Source organism: Dama dama, chromosome 18 (genome assembly GCF_033118175.1).
Source record: "Dama dama isolate Ldn47 chromosome 18, ASM3311817v1, whole genome shotgun sequence".
Lineage (NCBI taxonomy): Eukaryota > Metazoa > Chordata > Mammalia > Artiodactyla > Cervidae > Dama > Dama dama.
The window spans coordinates 25831563-25848948 of NC_083698.1; the positions used below are offsets into that span (position 1 = coordinate 25831563).

Here is a 17386-nt window from a genome sequence, read left to right on the forward strand (position 1 = left end):
TAACTTGGAACTGAATCGACCCATAATTCCCCTGATACACTTAGAGAAATTGATAACAGACTCGGCACTTCTTTTATGGCTCGGAGGAGGCAACTCCAATCACATCACTATTGGCAGGCAATATTATTTTTTGACATGGTTGTAAAAGTATAAAGGGGCTTATGGCATTTGTTTAGATGAGGAATGGGCTCTCAAGCTGTGCTGGGGTTTACAGGACCAGATTAGTGAGAAGCAAAGGGAATATGATGTTTGCAAACAGGATATGATTTTATATATAAGTTTGGGTTTCATGCTCTACTCCCTGGGGAAAGCCCTGCAGACAGCAGAGAATTCCACTTTTATCCTACAGCAGACCAGCTCCTAGTGCCAAAAGCCAGAAAAATAAACGTGGTCAATGGGCAGTGTCAGACCCTTGATGGGAGGAGGAGGAGCCAAGGAAGAGGCAGAACAATTCCCCAGGAGGAATGAGGAATTGCAGAGCACGGGGGCCTGCCTAACTGGTCAAAGATGTGCCCAAGGGTTCTGGGAGGTTTCATCTAGGCACCTTCTCCAGCGGCAGCTCAGTTAGTCCTCAAATGCAATGCTGGCTTTTTATTACAAACTTTTCCCATCCGTATTCTATTTGATTACACCTAGATCTGACACCCTGCGAGGTTTATGGATGTCAGTTTTTTTGTGATTTGGGGAGGAGGAAATAGGGAGAAGGATTAGGTGATGGTGTGGAGGTAATTTTAGGCTCATTTCAGTTGCTCAGAGGTTTTCAGCAGACATTTTAGTTATATATTAACTATGTTCCCTGTAGAGGAGGCAAGTTTGGATGAATCGTGTCAGATTTTCTTTCACTCTCTCAGATTAAAAATGTAAGCTATCCCCTCTGATATATAAAATTTGCATATATGAAAATAATATGTATGTGTGTATATTTTAAGAAGAAAATTCTATTATTTTTACCACATTTATAACTTCATATTATTTCCCCATTTATTATACCTCATTGGTTCTCCACATTTATCCACCCAATGACAGTAAAAAATTCCAGTGGCACATCTTTCAAAGACAACTTTGACTTTCTCTGTTGTATTATAATATCAAGGAATGATTTATTTTATGAGCAAATGTGTGGACGTATAGTTAAATTCAGTGTAGTAGAAAGATTTGGTTAATTTTTCTTCTGCTGTTTACAGTTGTCTTCTTTGAAACAAACCAAAAAGAGAAAAACAGTATTTTAAAAGGCATGAAGTATGCCATCATAAAAGGAGTAAAGGGCAGGAAAAAGCAGATAAGGCTAGTTGTCAGTGATTAGACAAGGAGCAGGAATGCAGACTAAGAAGACAAGACTGCTTTTCCCATTGCTCTTAGCCTTTCCACTGGACTGGTTTGGATAAATGTGCTGTGGGAACACAGAGGCGGGAACTTCCAGAACTGAAAAGAAAGAAGAGGGGTGTGGGGGTCACTTGAGCAGTTGTAAGACAAATATTCAAGAACAGTGAGGAATGAACATGTTTTGGGTGAGTCTGTGTGTTTGTTGGGGTGGGTTATGAGTGTGGAGCTGGAGGAGGCATCCAGGCCTTACCTGTTGAGGCTCTCCTAACACATCATATTTTTGACAAATGCATTAAGTAGTTGTTGATTAGTAAGGAATTTTTTTCTTCAGGGAAAAAAAAAAAAAAAAGCTAAAAAAAAAACTAATGCTGATGCCAAAATTTAGATATTACTGGAATTTTGATAATGATGCAGGAGCCCCCTTCCTCTTAATTACACATCATGTGTTTGTTATTCCCACCTAGGTGTCCCCAGCATGTACGGTGCCTTTTGTTACATTTGCAGAAAAAGGTGAGAATAGCATCTGTTTCTCACATGCAGTAATCCTGATAATGTTGATTTTCCTCATATTAATGCTCAGGTCTAACCTGGCTTGCAGTCAGTGTTTCATTTCCTCCACCGCTGCTATCAAAGATGCATCACAGTCCTCTTCCCTCCAGCACAAGAGGATCCACCCTGATTAGAAATCTCTCTTTCCCCATCTCTCTTTCTCATTGTACTTGGATTTTCATTAGCTTTAAACTTGATGCAAATGATACTAGCAGGAACACCCCAGGGCACCTGGAAAAAGTAAAACAGATAAGCGGCCTTCATGAAATTGTTTTGAGAATTTTGTTTCATGTTGTGGATTCCACAAAAAGATCATGTTGCCCTAGTCTTGGAAAATATAGTCCAAGATATTATGCAAGCCAGGGAGTTCTTTGTAAATAACAAAGAAAGTTTGCAGTATTGCATAGATCATGCTAATTATGTATACCCAATGATAGTTACAAGGAAGTAGACAACAACCCCTTCCCCCCTCCAGATAGATATATACATTACTCTGTGTTACTGCAAACTGTACAGTTCTATAGAATCTTTAGTTGCCTGATGTCCATTGCAGGGAAGAGGAAAATTGGAAATGAAAACCTTAACTTCCTCCTTAATTCACTTAACTGTAGCATTCCGTCTGTGATTAAATTCTTTTGATTGCTTTGACATTAAGGAATGCATTTTGAAATTTCATTTTCATTTTCTTTTTTAAAGTAAAAATGACTGTAACAAAACTATTAAAGTTCTTCTGTTGTCAAAATGAGATAGTTAAAAAATGCTATCATCAAAGCTTTACATATGTGTTTTTTACCCTTGGAACTACAACACTGGGGTGGGGGGGGGGATAAATAAATAAATAAATAAATAAAATAAACATTCCTTTTTATGACTGAGTAATAGTCCATTGTGCATGTGCACCACATTTCTTTATCCACCCCACTGTTGATGAACGTTTAGGTTGCTTCCATGTCCTGGTAATCGTAAATAGTGCTGCAGTGAACACTGGGGTGCATGTGTCGTTTTGAATTACGTTATTTTCTGGGTGTATGTCTAGTAGTGGGATTGCTGGGTCACATGGTAGTTCTGTTCTTAGTTTTTTAAGGCACCTCCATACTATTCTTGATAGTGTCTCTGACAATTTACATTCCCACTGCCCGTGCAAAAGGGTTCCCTTTTCTCCACACCCTCTCCAGTATTTATTGTTTGTGGATTCTGGGCTAATGACCACCCTTACCAGTATGAGGTGATATCTCATTGTAATTTTGATTCGCATTTCTTTAGTAATTAGTGACATTAAGCATCCTTTCATGTGTTGGTCTGTATGTCATCCTTTCATCTGTATGACTTCTTTGGAGAAATGTCTATTTAGATCTGCTCATTTTTTGATTGGGTTGTTTTGTTTTCTTGATATTGAGCTGTATGATCTATTTGTATATTTTAGAGACTATTCCTTTGTCAGTTACTTCATTTGAAAGTATTTTCTCCCATTCTGACAGTTGTCTTTTCATTTTGCCTATGATTTCCTTTGCTGTGCAAAAGCTTTTAAGTTTAATTAGGGTTAGCTAAATAATATGATTTCTGTGGTCTCTAATTAATATTCACTGTGGATACATTGTTATCTTTTATGACAATCTGTAAACACTCCTCAAAGTGATTCTATACCGTTCTGAAGTGTGATCCTTCAGCCTCAGGAGTCTTAATACTGTGTACCTGCAGTATTTTTGTATTCTTAGAGAAGGAAACCGAAGCCCAGAGAGGCAGGTAACTTGTTCAGGTCACTCTGTTAGTAGGTGGTAAAGTACAAATCTCATGATTCCAAGCTCTTAACCTGAGTTCTGTGTGCACACACCTCACCGTAATTCCAAACTCCTATGATTGTCAGCACTCCTTTCCCAAATGAGAATATCCCTAACCATAAGAAAAGCAAAATATTACTCAGCCATTAAAAAGAATTCATTTGAACCAGTCCTAATGAGATGGATGAAGCTGGAGCCCCTTATACAGAGTGAAGTAAGCCAGAAAGATAAAGAACATTACAGCATACTAACACATATATATGGAATTTAGAAAGATGGTAACGATAACCCTATATGCAAAACAGAAAAAGAGACACAGAAATACAGAACAGACTTTTGAACTCTGTGGGAGAATGTGAGGCTGGGATATTTCAAAAGAACAGCATGTATACTATCTATGGTAAAACAGATCGCCAGCCCAGGTGGGATGCATGAGACAAGTGCTCGGGCCTGGTGCACTGGGAAGACCCAGAGGAATCGGGTGGAGAGGGAGGTGGGAGCGGGGATCGGGATGGGGAATACGTGTAGATCCATGGCTGATTCATATCAATGTATGACAAAACCCACTGAAATGTTGTGAAGTGATTAGCCTCCAACTAATAAAAAAAAAAAAAGAAAAGCAAAATTGTTTCTTTTGCCAAAACATTCTATTTTTTATTAAAGTTCCTATAAAGTATTAAACTTATGAACTCAAAGGTCATTAATTTGGGGTAAAAAGTTATGTAGCTGTATACAGCATTTCAATCCTAACTAGAACACTGAAGAATCTCTGCACTTGGAGCAGACCACTGTGGAGCAGGTTGGAGAGAATCTCATTTTACATACTGGTCTGAGTCAGGGTTCGTTTTATGAAGTTGCTTTGGGTAGAAACAGGATTCCAACATTCATTGTTTGGTGGGAAAAAAAGGTCAGCTGATTATTTAATACCCTTTACACAGTATGTACATCAGATTAAATGAAAGAGCAGTAGGAAAATACGGAAATGACGTTATTCAACTCTCAATCTTGGTAGGACTGACCAGCAGGTTGCTGAAATTGTGCATAACAACAATGGGAACTCTGACATTCCTTCACTGACCACATAACCCACAGGAATCCATGTATTATTTATCACATCTATTAGTCCACCAGTATCTTAACTGAAGATCCTGAGTCTCAAGAGGTAGCACTTTGCCACAACAAACAGGTTACTGAGCTTGTTATTGGCATGTAAATAGCAAAGAGAGATTTTTTCCTGACAATGAAGAATGACTAAAAATTGCACCTCTAAGGTCATTAGAGCTGTCAGAAAACAGTTGTTATACTGGGAGGGGGTTTGTAGCAGAGCATTAATGTACACAGCCTGCCCCGGGATCTCCTTCAGCTGCTGCATTGATAGTTCACGCCTTCTTTCCATATGGAATATTGGTCACAGTATTCATTCATCATATCCATGGTTTTCCTTGGAATCTGAAGGTCCTCCCCATAGCTGTTCTATTTCTTTTTCATCTCACCATGACTAAAGAAGCTAAGGTGCGGGCATTATAATCTACAAGGGATCCCAAGGGAATGGGCTGTCATTCATGTGTTCCTCCCAGTGTTGAACAAAAAATATAAAGCATGTGGGTTCATCCACCCACTGTTATCATAAATCCATCCCAGCTCCATTTCAAAGGTCTCAGGGTTTCAGCAGAACATGTAACATGAAATTAATATGTACATTTGAAGAGCTGGCACGTTGTATCACACAGGAGAAGGGAGAACACCCATCGCTACAGGCTGCAGAGCCAAATGAGGGAGAATCCAATAAAGAATGTGGCAGTTCCTTAACCCAGAAATACATCCCTTATCATGATCCTGTAGGAGGAAAAAAGCAATGGTCACCCAAATTTACCATGGACTTTTAAGAGGTTCTGAAATGTTGCTATCTAAGTGACTGTAGAACTCTCCCTGAGAGGGTTTATGATTTTAGGGAATGTGTCCTTATGCCCAGTCCTAGAGTCAGAGAAACCAACAATAGAAGTCTCTGCTAATAATTACTTCACTCATGTGAGTCTCAGTTTGTTCATATGTAAAATAGGGATAATGAAGCCTCTCTCATCGTGTTATTGAGAGGACGAAATATAATAATGGAGATTATCAATGACAGCTGTGACTAGAGAGTGGCCACTTCCCTGCTTTGACGGGGAGTTATTTGACAGCCCTAATTAGTTCTGGTTTTGCAGGGAATAAATAGGCTGTTGGCTGTGTCGAGGGTGTGATTTAAATGCTTCTTCAAAGCTCTGAAACCCTGAGGTCTCATAGGATGCACCTACCTACCCAACTGATGGTCTACCATTAGATTCCTGGCTCTGTAGGAAGACTAGTAAGGGAGGGGAGGCCATTGTTTTGTTTTGCTTTAATTTATTTATTTTAATTGGAGGTGAATTGCTTTATAATATTGTGGTGGTTTATGCTGTACATTGACATGAATCCATTGTTTTTTAGGAGCCCCTGTGACGAAGCACATAGGCAGATAACCTTGGTTTAGAAATTGGAATTTTTGGATTCAAATCTCCACACTGTCCCAACTTGAAAGTGTTTCTCTGACTCTGAGATATAGATTCTGGTTCAGCAGAACTGAATGTAGCCTGAGATTCTGCATTTTTCACAAACACCCATGTGATGTCAGTGCTGCTGACCCATGGACCGCAGTTTGAGTGATAAGATCCATGACTGGATGAATCATTTTATTTTTCTGTGTTTTAATTTCTTTACTTTTTTTTTAAGTAGAGGCAATTAATGAAATTTGCTTTATCTTTTTCCTTGGGGACAAATATGATATACTTGGCGATATGGTTGATGAAGTCTTCAAGAAGCCGTGTGTCTCCTTGGGGCTTCCCAGGTGGCTCAGTGGTAAATAATCTGCATCCCAGTGCAGAAGGTGCAAGAGTATGCGGGTTAGTCCCTGTTTGGGGAAGATCCCCTGGAGGAGGAAATAGCAACCCACTCCAGTATTCTTACCCGGGAAATCCCATGGACAGAGGGGCCTGATGGGTTATGTTCCATGGGGTCTCAAAGAATTGGACACGACATAGTGACTAAACAGCAACAAGCCCTGTATTCATGGCACTTAATACTAGCTTTTCTGGTGTATCGTTAAGAGAAGCTACACGAGAAACAATAAAGACAATCTTTTAGAGTTTATGTCTATGTCAGTCCACTGGGGAATAAACTGAGTTATGTTGTATAGTGTATAACAAGGTGACCAACACTTATCTGGTACCCCTACTGCCCCATGTGTCTTTCTTCAGATGCTGACCAAAGATACTTACTTTTTGCTTTCTTTGAATAATAAATTTGATTTTACTATGTCTTGCACCAAATCTACTAAGAAATTAGGTTTTTTTTCTCTCTGAATCTTTCCTTCTCCCACCCCCACTATCAGTATTTCCAGAAACAAAATATCTACTGGAATTTTCAGTTCTAGTTGTAAGTGTGGAGCCTCAATGATAGAAAAATGTGAAAATTTTCAAATATCTCTTACGTGGGTAAAGGTAATTATTCTATTCCCAAAATTAACAAATATGGAATTTGACTTGCAGATGCTATTGTATGTAAAGTTTTAAACTAATTATGTATTAATAGTTAAAGCTAAACTGTCTTAGAAACTAAATCATGCCTTGAAACAATTTCAGTGACTTTAAAATATTTGATAATTTCTGAGTTTCCAAAGTGCTGTAAGCAGAACTATCTGGTTCCACAATAGATTCATTTAAAAAGTTCACTTTACCTGATGTGACGCAAAAGTTGAATAGGTGTTTAATTTCTTTTACAGTTAAGCTCTAATATGACATGCCTAAAGTGGCACGGAATGAGTATGGTGATGAAAATAATCTCAGTTTCTTTGTTGAGTCTGGTGTTTGTCAGGAGGTTTCTAGGGGCATCTGATCATTATTTAAGTTAAACTCAATTATTCAGAAATGCCCTGTGGCCCTAGCAGCAGCATAGCATAGCAGCAAGCACTTACTAAACTGCTTAGTATTGTCTGAGGAGCTTTGATTTCCAACTTTCAAGGGGAAATATTCAAGGCATCCACGGAGGAACCATGCCCCACATTAACCATGCAGAGTGCATATGAAACCTGTTGTTAATGGGCACAAAGGTATTACATTTAACTCTGGAAATATTTCCGAAAGGAATCAACAGGCTGCATTTAGATTATATACAGGAGACTGTTCCTAAATTCCTCTTCTTCTACGTTATTCTCTTTCCCTTTTAAATACTTTCATATCCACTTTCATTATAGGTAGCTTCATTTCTGTCATGTGCAGCTTTTCAGAGCCTGAGCTTTGTTTTGGGGGCCAATGACTGAATTATGCTGAGTGTGCTTGGAAAAGACCCACATTCACTCAGGAAACTCTAGTTGAACTAGATCCATATGTAGCTAAATACACACACACACACACACACACACACACACACACACACACACACACACACACACACACACACACACACACACACATTTGATGTGCTGCAGAATAGAAAGTAATTTTGGAATAAAACTCTGGAATTTATTTTTTCTTTGTTAGTGTTTTCTAAGAGCTTGCTACTTTCATTAATGTGTTGCACTGTGGTAAACACTTTACATGCATTGGTAAATTTAACGTTAATAAAGGTGGAAGGTGATATTATATCCATTTTTCTTAAGGCTCGGAATGGTTAAGGAACTTGTCTGGGTTTGAACAACTTGTAAGTGGAAATGATGGCTTTCAACATCTCTAACTTTAAAGTTAACAAAAATAAATGAAGTGTTATTGTACTAAACATTGATAATACCTAAACCAAAGCTACCACCTAAAAAAATGGAATATAAGGTAGATCGACTTTGTCCTAAACCTGGTTCCTTGGAGTGTCTGTTAAAAAGCTTATTATAAGTTCTGACAATTTTCCAAATCCTGAGGTTGTGGAAACCTCTAGGTACAAACTACGGTGTAATGCTTAGACAATTATTGGTAGTCATTCTCTCTTAGGACAACTTCTCTTGATATGGCTAATTTATAAATAAAACTTCTAACACATTCCTCATTTCACCTCCAGCTTCACCTTTTCTTTCTTCCTCTCTTACCCAAATAGAACTCCTTCTTTGTACAGTTTGGAAGGAAAAGTTCTTTCTCTTTGACATCAGTGCTTCTCAAATTACCATCTGGTGATGAAAGATTTTGTTTGCTTATGCTTTGTAGACTGCATTAGAAAAGAATTACTAAAATTGAGATACAAAAAATATGCAAAATAAATTATTTTTTATTAGATTCAACAGATACAGAATTATTTTAAGTGGATTGCCACAAAGTTTTCTAAATGCTTGCTTGTGTTTATCTTGTGGACTGTGAACACACTGTGTTCCATGGGCCACACTTTCAGTAGCAATATTCTAGACCAGTGGTTCTTGATATTGTTGAATTTAAATCTACCATCTTGTTAGTTTTATATTTGTCCCATCTTGGTTTTTTAAAAAATTCTTCATTTATGTTTGGCTGCACAAGGTCTTCATTCCTGCATGGGCTTTCCTCTTTGTTGTGGTGCGCAGACTTCTCATTGAGGGGGCCTCTTCTCCTGTGGAGCACTGGCTCTAGGGCACCTGGGCTTCAGGAGTTGCAGCTGTCAGGCTCTTAAGCACAGCCTCAGTAGCTGTGCAGGGGCTCAGCTACTCCACAGATTGTGGGATCTTTGAGGGGTGCTCATTTGTTCAGTCATGTCAGACTCTTTGCAACCTCATGGACTGTAGACCTCCAGGCTCCTCTGTCGGTGGAATTTTCCAGGCAAGAATATTGAAATGGGTTGCCACTTCCTTCTGCAGGGGATCTTCCTGGTCCAGGAGTCCAACCTGCATCTACTGCATCTCTTGCATTGGCAGGTGGGTTCTTTACCACTGAGCCACCAGGGAAGCCCCCACCTTGGTTTTAGTTCTTTGTTTTGGGAAGCTTTTTATTTTTTTCATTTTCTCTCTTTTTCTGCCTTCTTTTGTTGTTGTTCACTCAGTCAGTTGTGTCCGACTCTCATGACCCCCATGGACTGCAGCATGCCAGGCCTCCCTGTCTATCACCAACTGCTGGAGTTTACTCAAACTCATGTCCATCGCGTCGGTGATGTCATCTGATGCGTGAGATGCCAACCATCTCATTCTCTGTCGTCCCCTTCTCCTTCTGCCTTCAATCTTTCCTAGCATCAGGGTCTTTTCCAGTGAGTCAATTCTTTGCATCAGGTGGCCAAAGTATTGGAGTTTCAACTTCAGCATCAGTCCTTCCAATGAATATTCAGGACTGGTTTCCTTTAGGATGAACTGGTTGGATCTCCTTGCAGTCCATGGGACACTCAAGAATCTTCTCCAACACAACAGTTCAAAAGCATCAATAATTCTTCTGCTTTGACATTTTTTTTCTTTGAAATCTTTGATACCATTCCATTGTCTTTTATCTAAAATAGTTTCTGCTAAGAAATCTATTTTAATTAATACCTTTGTTTAACAAAAAATACCTTTGTTAATTATAATGTGTTTATTTTCTCTGGCTGCAATTAAGAATTTTTTTGTTGCTGTTGTTGAGTTTTTAACAGTTTGACTGTGTTGTGTCTAGGTATGGATTTTTCATTTGTTTATGTAATTGATTTTATTTTTTTCTAGTTATGCTTTGAATTTTTTGGATCTGTAGTTCATTATTTGAGAAATTCTCAGCCATAAGCTCTTCAATATTTCTTCTGTCTTGTTTTCTCTCTCTCTTTTCTCCTCCCAAGAATCCAGTTACACCTGTATTAGACAGTTGCAGTTACTTGTCTTATGACCTCAGCTCTCAGATACCCCCCAAATTAATATTTATCAGCATTTTTCTTTTTATCAGGTTGAGTGCATCATTTTTGCCACTTTATTCTAAATGATATATTAAATGTAGGTCAGTTGTTCTTGTGTTCACAAACTGCTGGATGGCCGTGAGTTATTCATTACAAGAAGGCTGTGAATTTATATGTACACACAATATTGTCCATGGACAGGATAAATATTATGTGTCAAAAATATGAGGATACATTTTCAAATGTATGTAGGCATTGCTGCAATTAATATGCCTCAAATTAACTTAAAATCACTGCTGAATTATATATACCTTTCACCATGAAATATTTACTCAAAAAAATTTAACAGTGCATTCTGTACTGCTGTGAATATTTTGAATGTGTACTTCAAGTGTTAACCTGGGCATCTTTGCTCTAGTCTTTGTCTCAAGCAGAGGTAAGATTCCTCTATAAACAGCTGGTGTAGTTATCCTCTCCCAGTGCCCCACCCTAAGAAATAGCCTTGAGTTACAGTATGATCACTGCGTAGAAGGAATCAATCCAGCAAGTTCCCTGGAGATATATTTTTGCCTTTTCTGCCTTAGAAATTTAAAACTATGTAAAATATAAGTCACTTTGAGTAACAGGAGTTATGCACTGGCAACCCAGTAGCCAAGTTCAGCACACAAATAGGTTTTTTTCTTTTTTTTTGGTCTGGGTGTGAATTTTTCTAAGTGAATTCTTATCAGTATTTAAGACTGAGGAATTGTTCCTAACTTCCTCCCTTCCCAACTTACCTTTCATTAAGTTTTATGTACATTACCAGTCTGGCCCCTGGAGTCATTAGAACATAGGGGTACTGCTTTAGTCCTACTCTGTATCACTTTTGTATACCAGTTTATCGGGGCTCATTTCTGGTGCTTTGTCCCTATTCATGGACTTTATCTGTCTCTAGTGGTCATCAATCCCATTAATACCGAGAAAAGTATTTTAGGGAAAAGAGTGATATTATTTTTGTTATTTTTAAAATCATAGATTACATGACAGTGTATATTATCCAGTGACAGATGTCTCTGTGGACAGTCACTTACTTGGGACTCCAATTATTTGGTGCACCATGTGTCACTTTTCTTTTTATGTCCATTTTTATATGGCCATTCTCAGAGCAAACAGTAAAAAAGAAAAAAACTGAAGGCCACTAGGGGCTTACCGAAAGATCTGCAGAAGCCCAGAAACTTCTCAATAAAGACAAGGCATTGAGGAAACATCTTCATTTCATGCAAAATCTTGACCATGGATTTTTGGTCGTTTTAACTCATGTTTCTAATTAATAGTGAAATAATCTGTGAAAACAGTGTTTTTGAAAACAATGGATATACCGCGTTCTCAGATGTCAGAATCCATTCCAAAGGAAGTGAACGTTTAAAAGGGTGGGTATACTCAAAACAGCACTTCATATGTGTACTCAACAAAGTGAATCCTGGCCTCTCAGAGGCCTCAGGCTTTCCGTGTACTTCCAGCCTGCCATATGTACTGGGACATATGAGCATCCTCATGGATCTGGCTTATAACAGGTCAAAATTGTCTGTTTTTTCTTCTTTTAAAAATTTTGGTATAGATGCCAATAATCACATGATGTCCCTTAAGCTTTTATTTTGCCACTGATACTGTATAATTATTTGTTTTTCAAAATCCTTAAAAGAAATTGTGGTCCCTTTCTTTGATATCTTAAGGAAAGATAAGTTGAAATGGGAGCAGAAGAATGGGAAGAACTGTGAAAAGTTTTCCTTGGCTCTGTCACTGACATTCGTGAAACTTAAGAAACTGAAAAGAGCAGAACAATCCTTAAAAATAAGTTTATATTAGTGTTGATTCAGTTCGGTGGACAGAATTATTTGGATAAATTCAGGAAAAGAATAACATTGATAAAAATTACTCTTGGTTGTATTCCAAATAGAAAAGCCACAGACAAAGGACAGCTTTACAGAGTAAAAAGGAAAATATGAAGTGTTTACCCCCCTCTTCCCTCTCTCATCTCTCCTACATGGTCTCCGAGCTCTATTTCTGCTTTCTCGTCTTGCCTGTCCTTCTTGCTTTCTCAAAGCCAAATGTGTGGTCCTTCTCCAGTAAAAGCAGTAGATACTAGATACTACAGCACATACTTCATGTTGCTAACCTCATTCCTGGTTCATTGTATTTTCAGTTTGAATGCTTACCATACCTACTTTGAAACACACACACAGAGTTCATATTTGTTTGCTTTAAAAGCTGCTTCAAATCCCTGGGTTGGGAAGATTCCCTGGAGAAGGGAAAAGCTACCCACTCCACTGTTCTGGCCCAGAGAATTCCTTGGACTGTGTATAGTCCATGGGGTCGCAAAGAGTCGGACATGACTGAGTTACTTTGGGGCTTCCCTGATAGCTCAGTTGGTAAAGAATCCGCCTGCAATGCAGGAGACCCGGTTTGATTCCTGGGTTGGGAAGATCCACTGGAGAAGGGATAGGCTACCCACTCCAGTATTCTTGAGCTTCCCTTGTGGCTCAGCTGTAATGAATCTGCCTGCAATGTGGGAGACCAGGGTTCAATCCCTGGACTGGGAAGAGATACCCTGGAGAAGGTCTGGCCTGGAGCTATACAGTCCATGGGTTTGCAAAGAATCAGACATGACTGAGCTATTTTCCTTTTCCCTTTCAAATCCTTTTGCTTTGGGATTTCTAGAAGCCACATAAAGAAAACAGCACTGTGATTTATAAGGTTCTCAATATTTCTAGGACTTCTCAGCCTTGACATTATTGACATTTTGGCAGATAAATTTTTGTTGTACTGTCCTGTTGCACTATAAGACGTTTGGCAGAATTCCTGACTTCTACCCAACAGACACCAGAAGTATACCTGTCCCCTCAGTCTTTTATTTTTAATTTATTAATTTTTAATTGAAGGATAATAGCTTGATGGTATTGTGTTGGTTTCTGCCAAACATCAACATGAATCAGCCAAAGGTATATTTATGTCCCCTCCCTCTTAAACCTCCATCCCACCTCCCTCTCCATCCCACCCCTCCAGGTTGTTACAGAGCCCCAGTTTGAGTTCCCTGAGTCATATAGCAACTTCCATTGGCTATCTGCTTTACATATGGTAGTGTTTGCTTCCCTGTTACTCTCTGCAAGCACCCCACCCTCTCCTTCCTCCTCCAACTCCATGTCCCTAAGTCTGTTCTCTATGTCTGTGTCTCCATTGCTCCCCTGCAGATAATTTTACCAGTGCCATCTTTCTAGATTGCGTATATATGGCACAGCCACCCCCACTGGGGAGCCGCTACTTCAGAATGTGCTCAGTCACATCCGACTCTTTGCCACCCCATGGACGTTAGCCTGCCAGGCTGCGCTGCTAAAGGATTTTCCAGAACCTGTGTCTCTGGTGTCTCCTGCATTGGCAGGCGAATTCTTGACCATGGCACCACCCGGGAGGCCCCTCTTAATGACAGGGAAATTACAACATTCAAGTAAAGCTCAGCTACTCCAGATCCAACTTGGGGTATTTGAATTTCTTGAATATTTTAGCAACTTTATATGATAGAAGTTCAGTACCTTTAAAGATAAAACATTCACGTAGGTCCTAGCTGATTTAGTTCATTAGGAAAAATCATTGATTCTGTAAATATGATAGCTGCTTTCCTTAAAAAAAAAGTTTAGTTTTTAGATTTTGATGTGACTGGAATAAACATTAGTGTGAGTTAAGAGCTCATACTCTTTTTTTTTTTTTTTTTTCTTTCTGGCTTCTCATTCCAGTTCCACTAATGGCTAACTGTATAACCTCTCTGAATTTCACATACAACACCGCTTAATAATAGCATCTATGTCAGTGGTTGTTGTGAGGATAGTATGAGTTAATACAGGCAAAGAGCTTTGCACAGTGGCCAGTTCTTAATAAGTATTCCATAGTCATGTGATGACAGCTCTTACTGTTGTTGTCATTATTATTTATAAATAATAAAGACTAGAACTTTATAGGGTAAGGGAATGAATAATAATAGTAAAACTAAAAACCTGAAATGTCCGTATTAGCTTTGTGTTACTATCTGTATGTCTCCTGAATTTTATTCTAGTTTGACTTGAAGTGAATGAGATCATATTTCTACCATTCATGTTCTGTAAGTCATGTTTGAGTCAGTAGTTCCTATTATCCCTCATTCTTTTTCACTGCTAATGAGAGAGATTGCAACATGATGTTCTTCTTTCAGATGTGAATAGTATTATCTTGTGGCTACATTTTTATAAGTAGGTATGTATCTAGTGCTCATGTCTCCTTAGAGGGACCACCTTCCTAATTATTTTAGAAGTCTCAAAAATGACTAATAAGAATAATTGTCATCTGCTTCTGAATTGCTGGATTTCTGCCCCGCCCCACCCCCCATGTGCTGTTCTTTCCTTTCTTTTTATTTTTTTTTTAAATCAGTGAGGTCTGTTGACCTCTGCTGATTTTTCTGAGGTTTTCACAATCCTGGTTGTTTTGGATTTTCTGAGTTCTATAATTAAGTGGAGAATGTGTGCATTACCCTGTTTTAACATTATGATTTTTCAAGTTAATAGCAGAGTGTTTTAACATTGTGATTTTTCAAGTTAATACCAGAGTGTTTGCTTCGATCTCACTTTTTTTTTTTAAACAGAATATAAAATGTATTTCCTATTTCTGTTTTTTTCTTGTAGCTTTCTCTACCACTTTACCCCTTTTTACTCTGTTAAATAGATGTGAGACCCTGGGAGTAAGAGGTAGGAGGATCTCAGGGATAGATTCTGTGCTGTCTTCAGAATTGTGCTTCCTCCTCCAATAATCGAATCTCCCTATGGGCGAGGCTAGTAGTGTGTTCTCTCCCCTAAAGCATGTGTCCATCCTGCCTCACCACATTTGCCGAGCTTCTCACACAGAAAGACATTTTGTGGGTCAGCCTCACCTAACATTTCTGAACCTCAGTTTTGCCTACATGTTAAGGCCAGACCCTCCTACATATTTATAAAGTGATTTGACCTTTGGGAGGACTATTTCCAGATTGGAGGAGTTTAATTATGGCAGTCAAACAAGACCTCTGTGGACCGATACTCAGCAGACTGCTACAGCTGCGTTCACGTTTTGTACACTAGTTACCTTGTCAGAAATATAAGTTGAAAGCATATTATTGCTTTTTAGAATAGAAAATCAGCAAATCTTATTGCATATTCTAGGTAACTTGGGGGGTGGGGGGGCGCGCGGACAGGAGGTTGCACGTTGCTACGTTCATTCTGAAATACTGTGATAGCCACTTGCCAAGCTTGCAGCATACCCATGGAGAATTCTGCCAGGATCCTGGCTAGACTCTTCCCAGTCATCTAACAAAATAAATTCCTGACCTTGAAAACTGGATACAGAATTACCCATGCTTACTTGTTTATGTGATAAATAGACTCTTTATTCTCCTAATTACGCTAATCTTCTCCATCATTAGTAATACGTCAGTCTCTGAGTTTGAACAGCCTCCTTTCAGTTTTAAAATTCTGTCTCTTCATGATCAACTTCTTGGTGGATTCAGTCTCTTTAGTAATTGCTCTATCAGCTGCCTCCCACGGTGGCATTTGGGTGCATGAGGGAGAGAGAGGGACCTGATGGGGTCCTTGAATACTCACTGTGCTCTGAATAGTCAGGTTTCCATGACAATCTCCATAGTCTACCTGATGGCTCCTGGTTTCCTAGCATTTGAAACTGAGGTCAGAAGCTGAATTCCTCTTGGTTTCTGACTTCAATGCAAAATGGAATATGTGGTAGAGTTTGCAGGCACCATCAGCTTCACCTCGGCTCTCCTTGTGCAGGGATCTTCTTGAGCTTCTGCTGTGGACTTCATTTCACCCCAACCATACTTAACTCCATTTCAGGGGCTCTCCTGTAGCACACCCCTGGAGAATTGTGTATCTGGAGGCTTCCACCCAAGACCCAAGAGCATCTTAGTAATGCTGTTTTCTGAACTTGCATTTACTTTTCACATGTCTCCATAGAATTTTTAATGTGGTGCCCACAGTTTGGTGTAGACATTAACTGACTGCAAAAGTCTTAAGTGTGAATGACAACAAAGACTTGCTGGCAATTTACCTAACACACTTTCCTCTCTCTTGAGATGTGCTCACTTACCATTCCTTATCTCCCCTGCTCATCATACCTTTTCAGTTTGTGTTTCTCCAGTATCTCAAGGCCATAAAGATGGCTTCTGGATATTTCTTACTGCTACCATATTGTAACTGTAACTCACTCAGCAAGCCCTGTGCCTGGGTGTCTCAGGGAGAAAGAGTCTCTTCTCTGATCTCTCACCTAGAGAAGCAGTGATGGCAGTGACTTGATGCTGTCACTCAATTCAGTCGCTCAGTCGTGTCCGACTCTTTACAACACCACGGACTGCAGCACACCAGGCTTCCCTGTCCATCACCAGCTCCCGGAGCTTGCTCAAAGTTATGTCCATCGAGTCGGTGATGCCATCCAACCATCTCATCCTCTGTTGTCCCCTTCTCCTCCTGCCTTCAGTCTTTCCCAGCATCAGGGTCTTTTCCAATGAGTCAGTTCTTTACATCAGGTGGCCAAAGTATTGGAATCTCAGCTTCAGCATCAGTCCTTCCAGTGAATATTCAGGACTGATTTCCTGTAATATGGACTGGTTGGATCTCCAGGAAGTCCAAGGGACTCTGAAGAGTCTTCTCCAACACCACAGTTCAAAAGCATCAATTCTACAGGGCTCAGCTTTCTTTATAGTCCAACTCTCACATCCAAACATGACCACTGGAAAAACCATAGCTTTGACTAGATGGAACTTTGTTGGCAAAGTAATGTCTCTGCTTTTTAATATGCTGTCTAGGTTGGTCATAACTTTTCTTCCAAGGAGCAAGTGTCTTTTAATTTCAAGTGTCTTTTAATTTCATCATCTACAGTGATTT

At 39.2% G+C, this 17386-nt stretch overlaps 1 protein-coding gene across 6 annotated transcripts in view; it reads left to right on the forward strand.

Moving 5' to 3' along the window:
* HDAC9 (histone deacetylase 9) overlaps positions 1 to 17386 on the forward strand; it is an 896685-nt gene that overhangs the window by 648895 nt on the left and 230404 nt on the right. Inside the window, exon 17 of one of the 6 annotated variants that reach the window (XM_061165034.1) lies at positions 1788 to 1833. The exons of the other annotated variants lie outside the window; for them this stretch is intronic. Within the exon in view, the coding sequence (XP_061021017.1) occupies positions 1788 to 1833 (46 nt within the window). The remainder of the gene's footprint in view (positions 1 to 1787; positions 1834 to 17386) is intronic. 6 annotated transcript variants of the gene reach the window in all.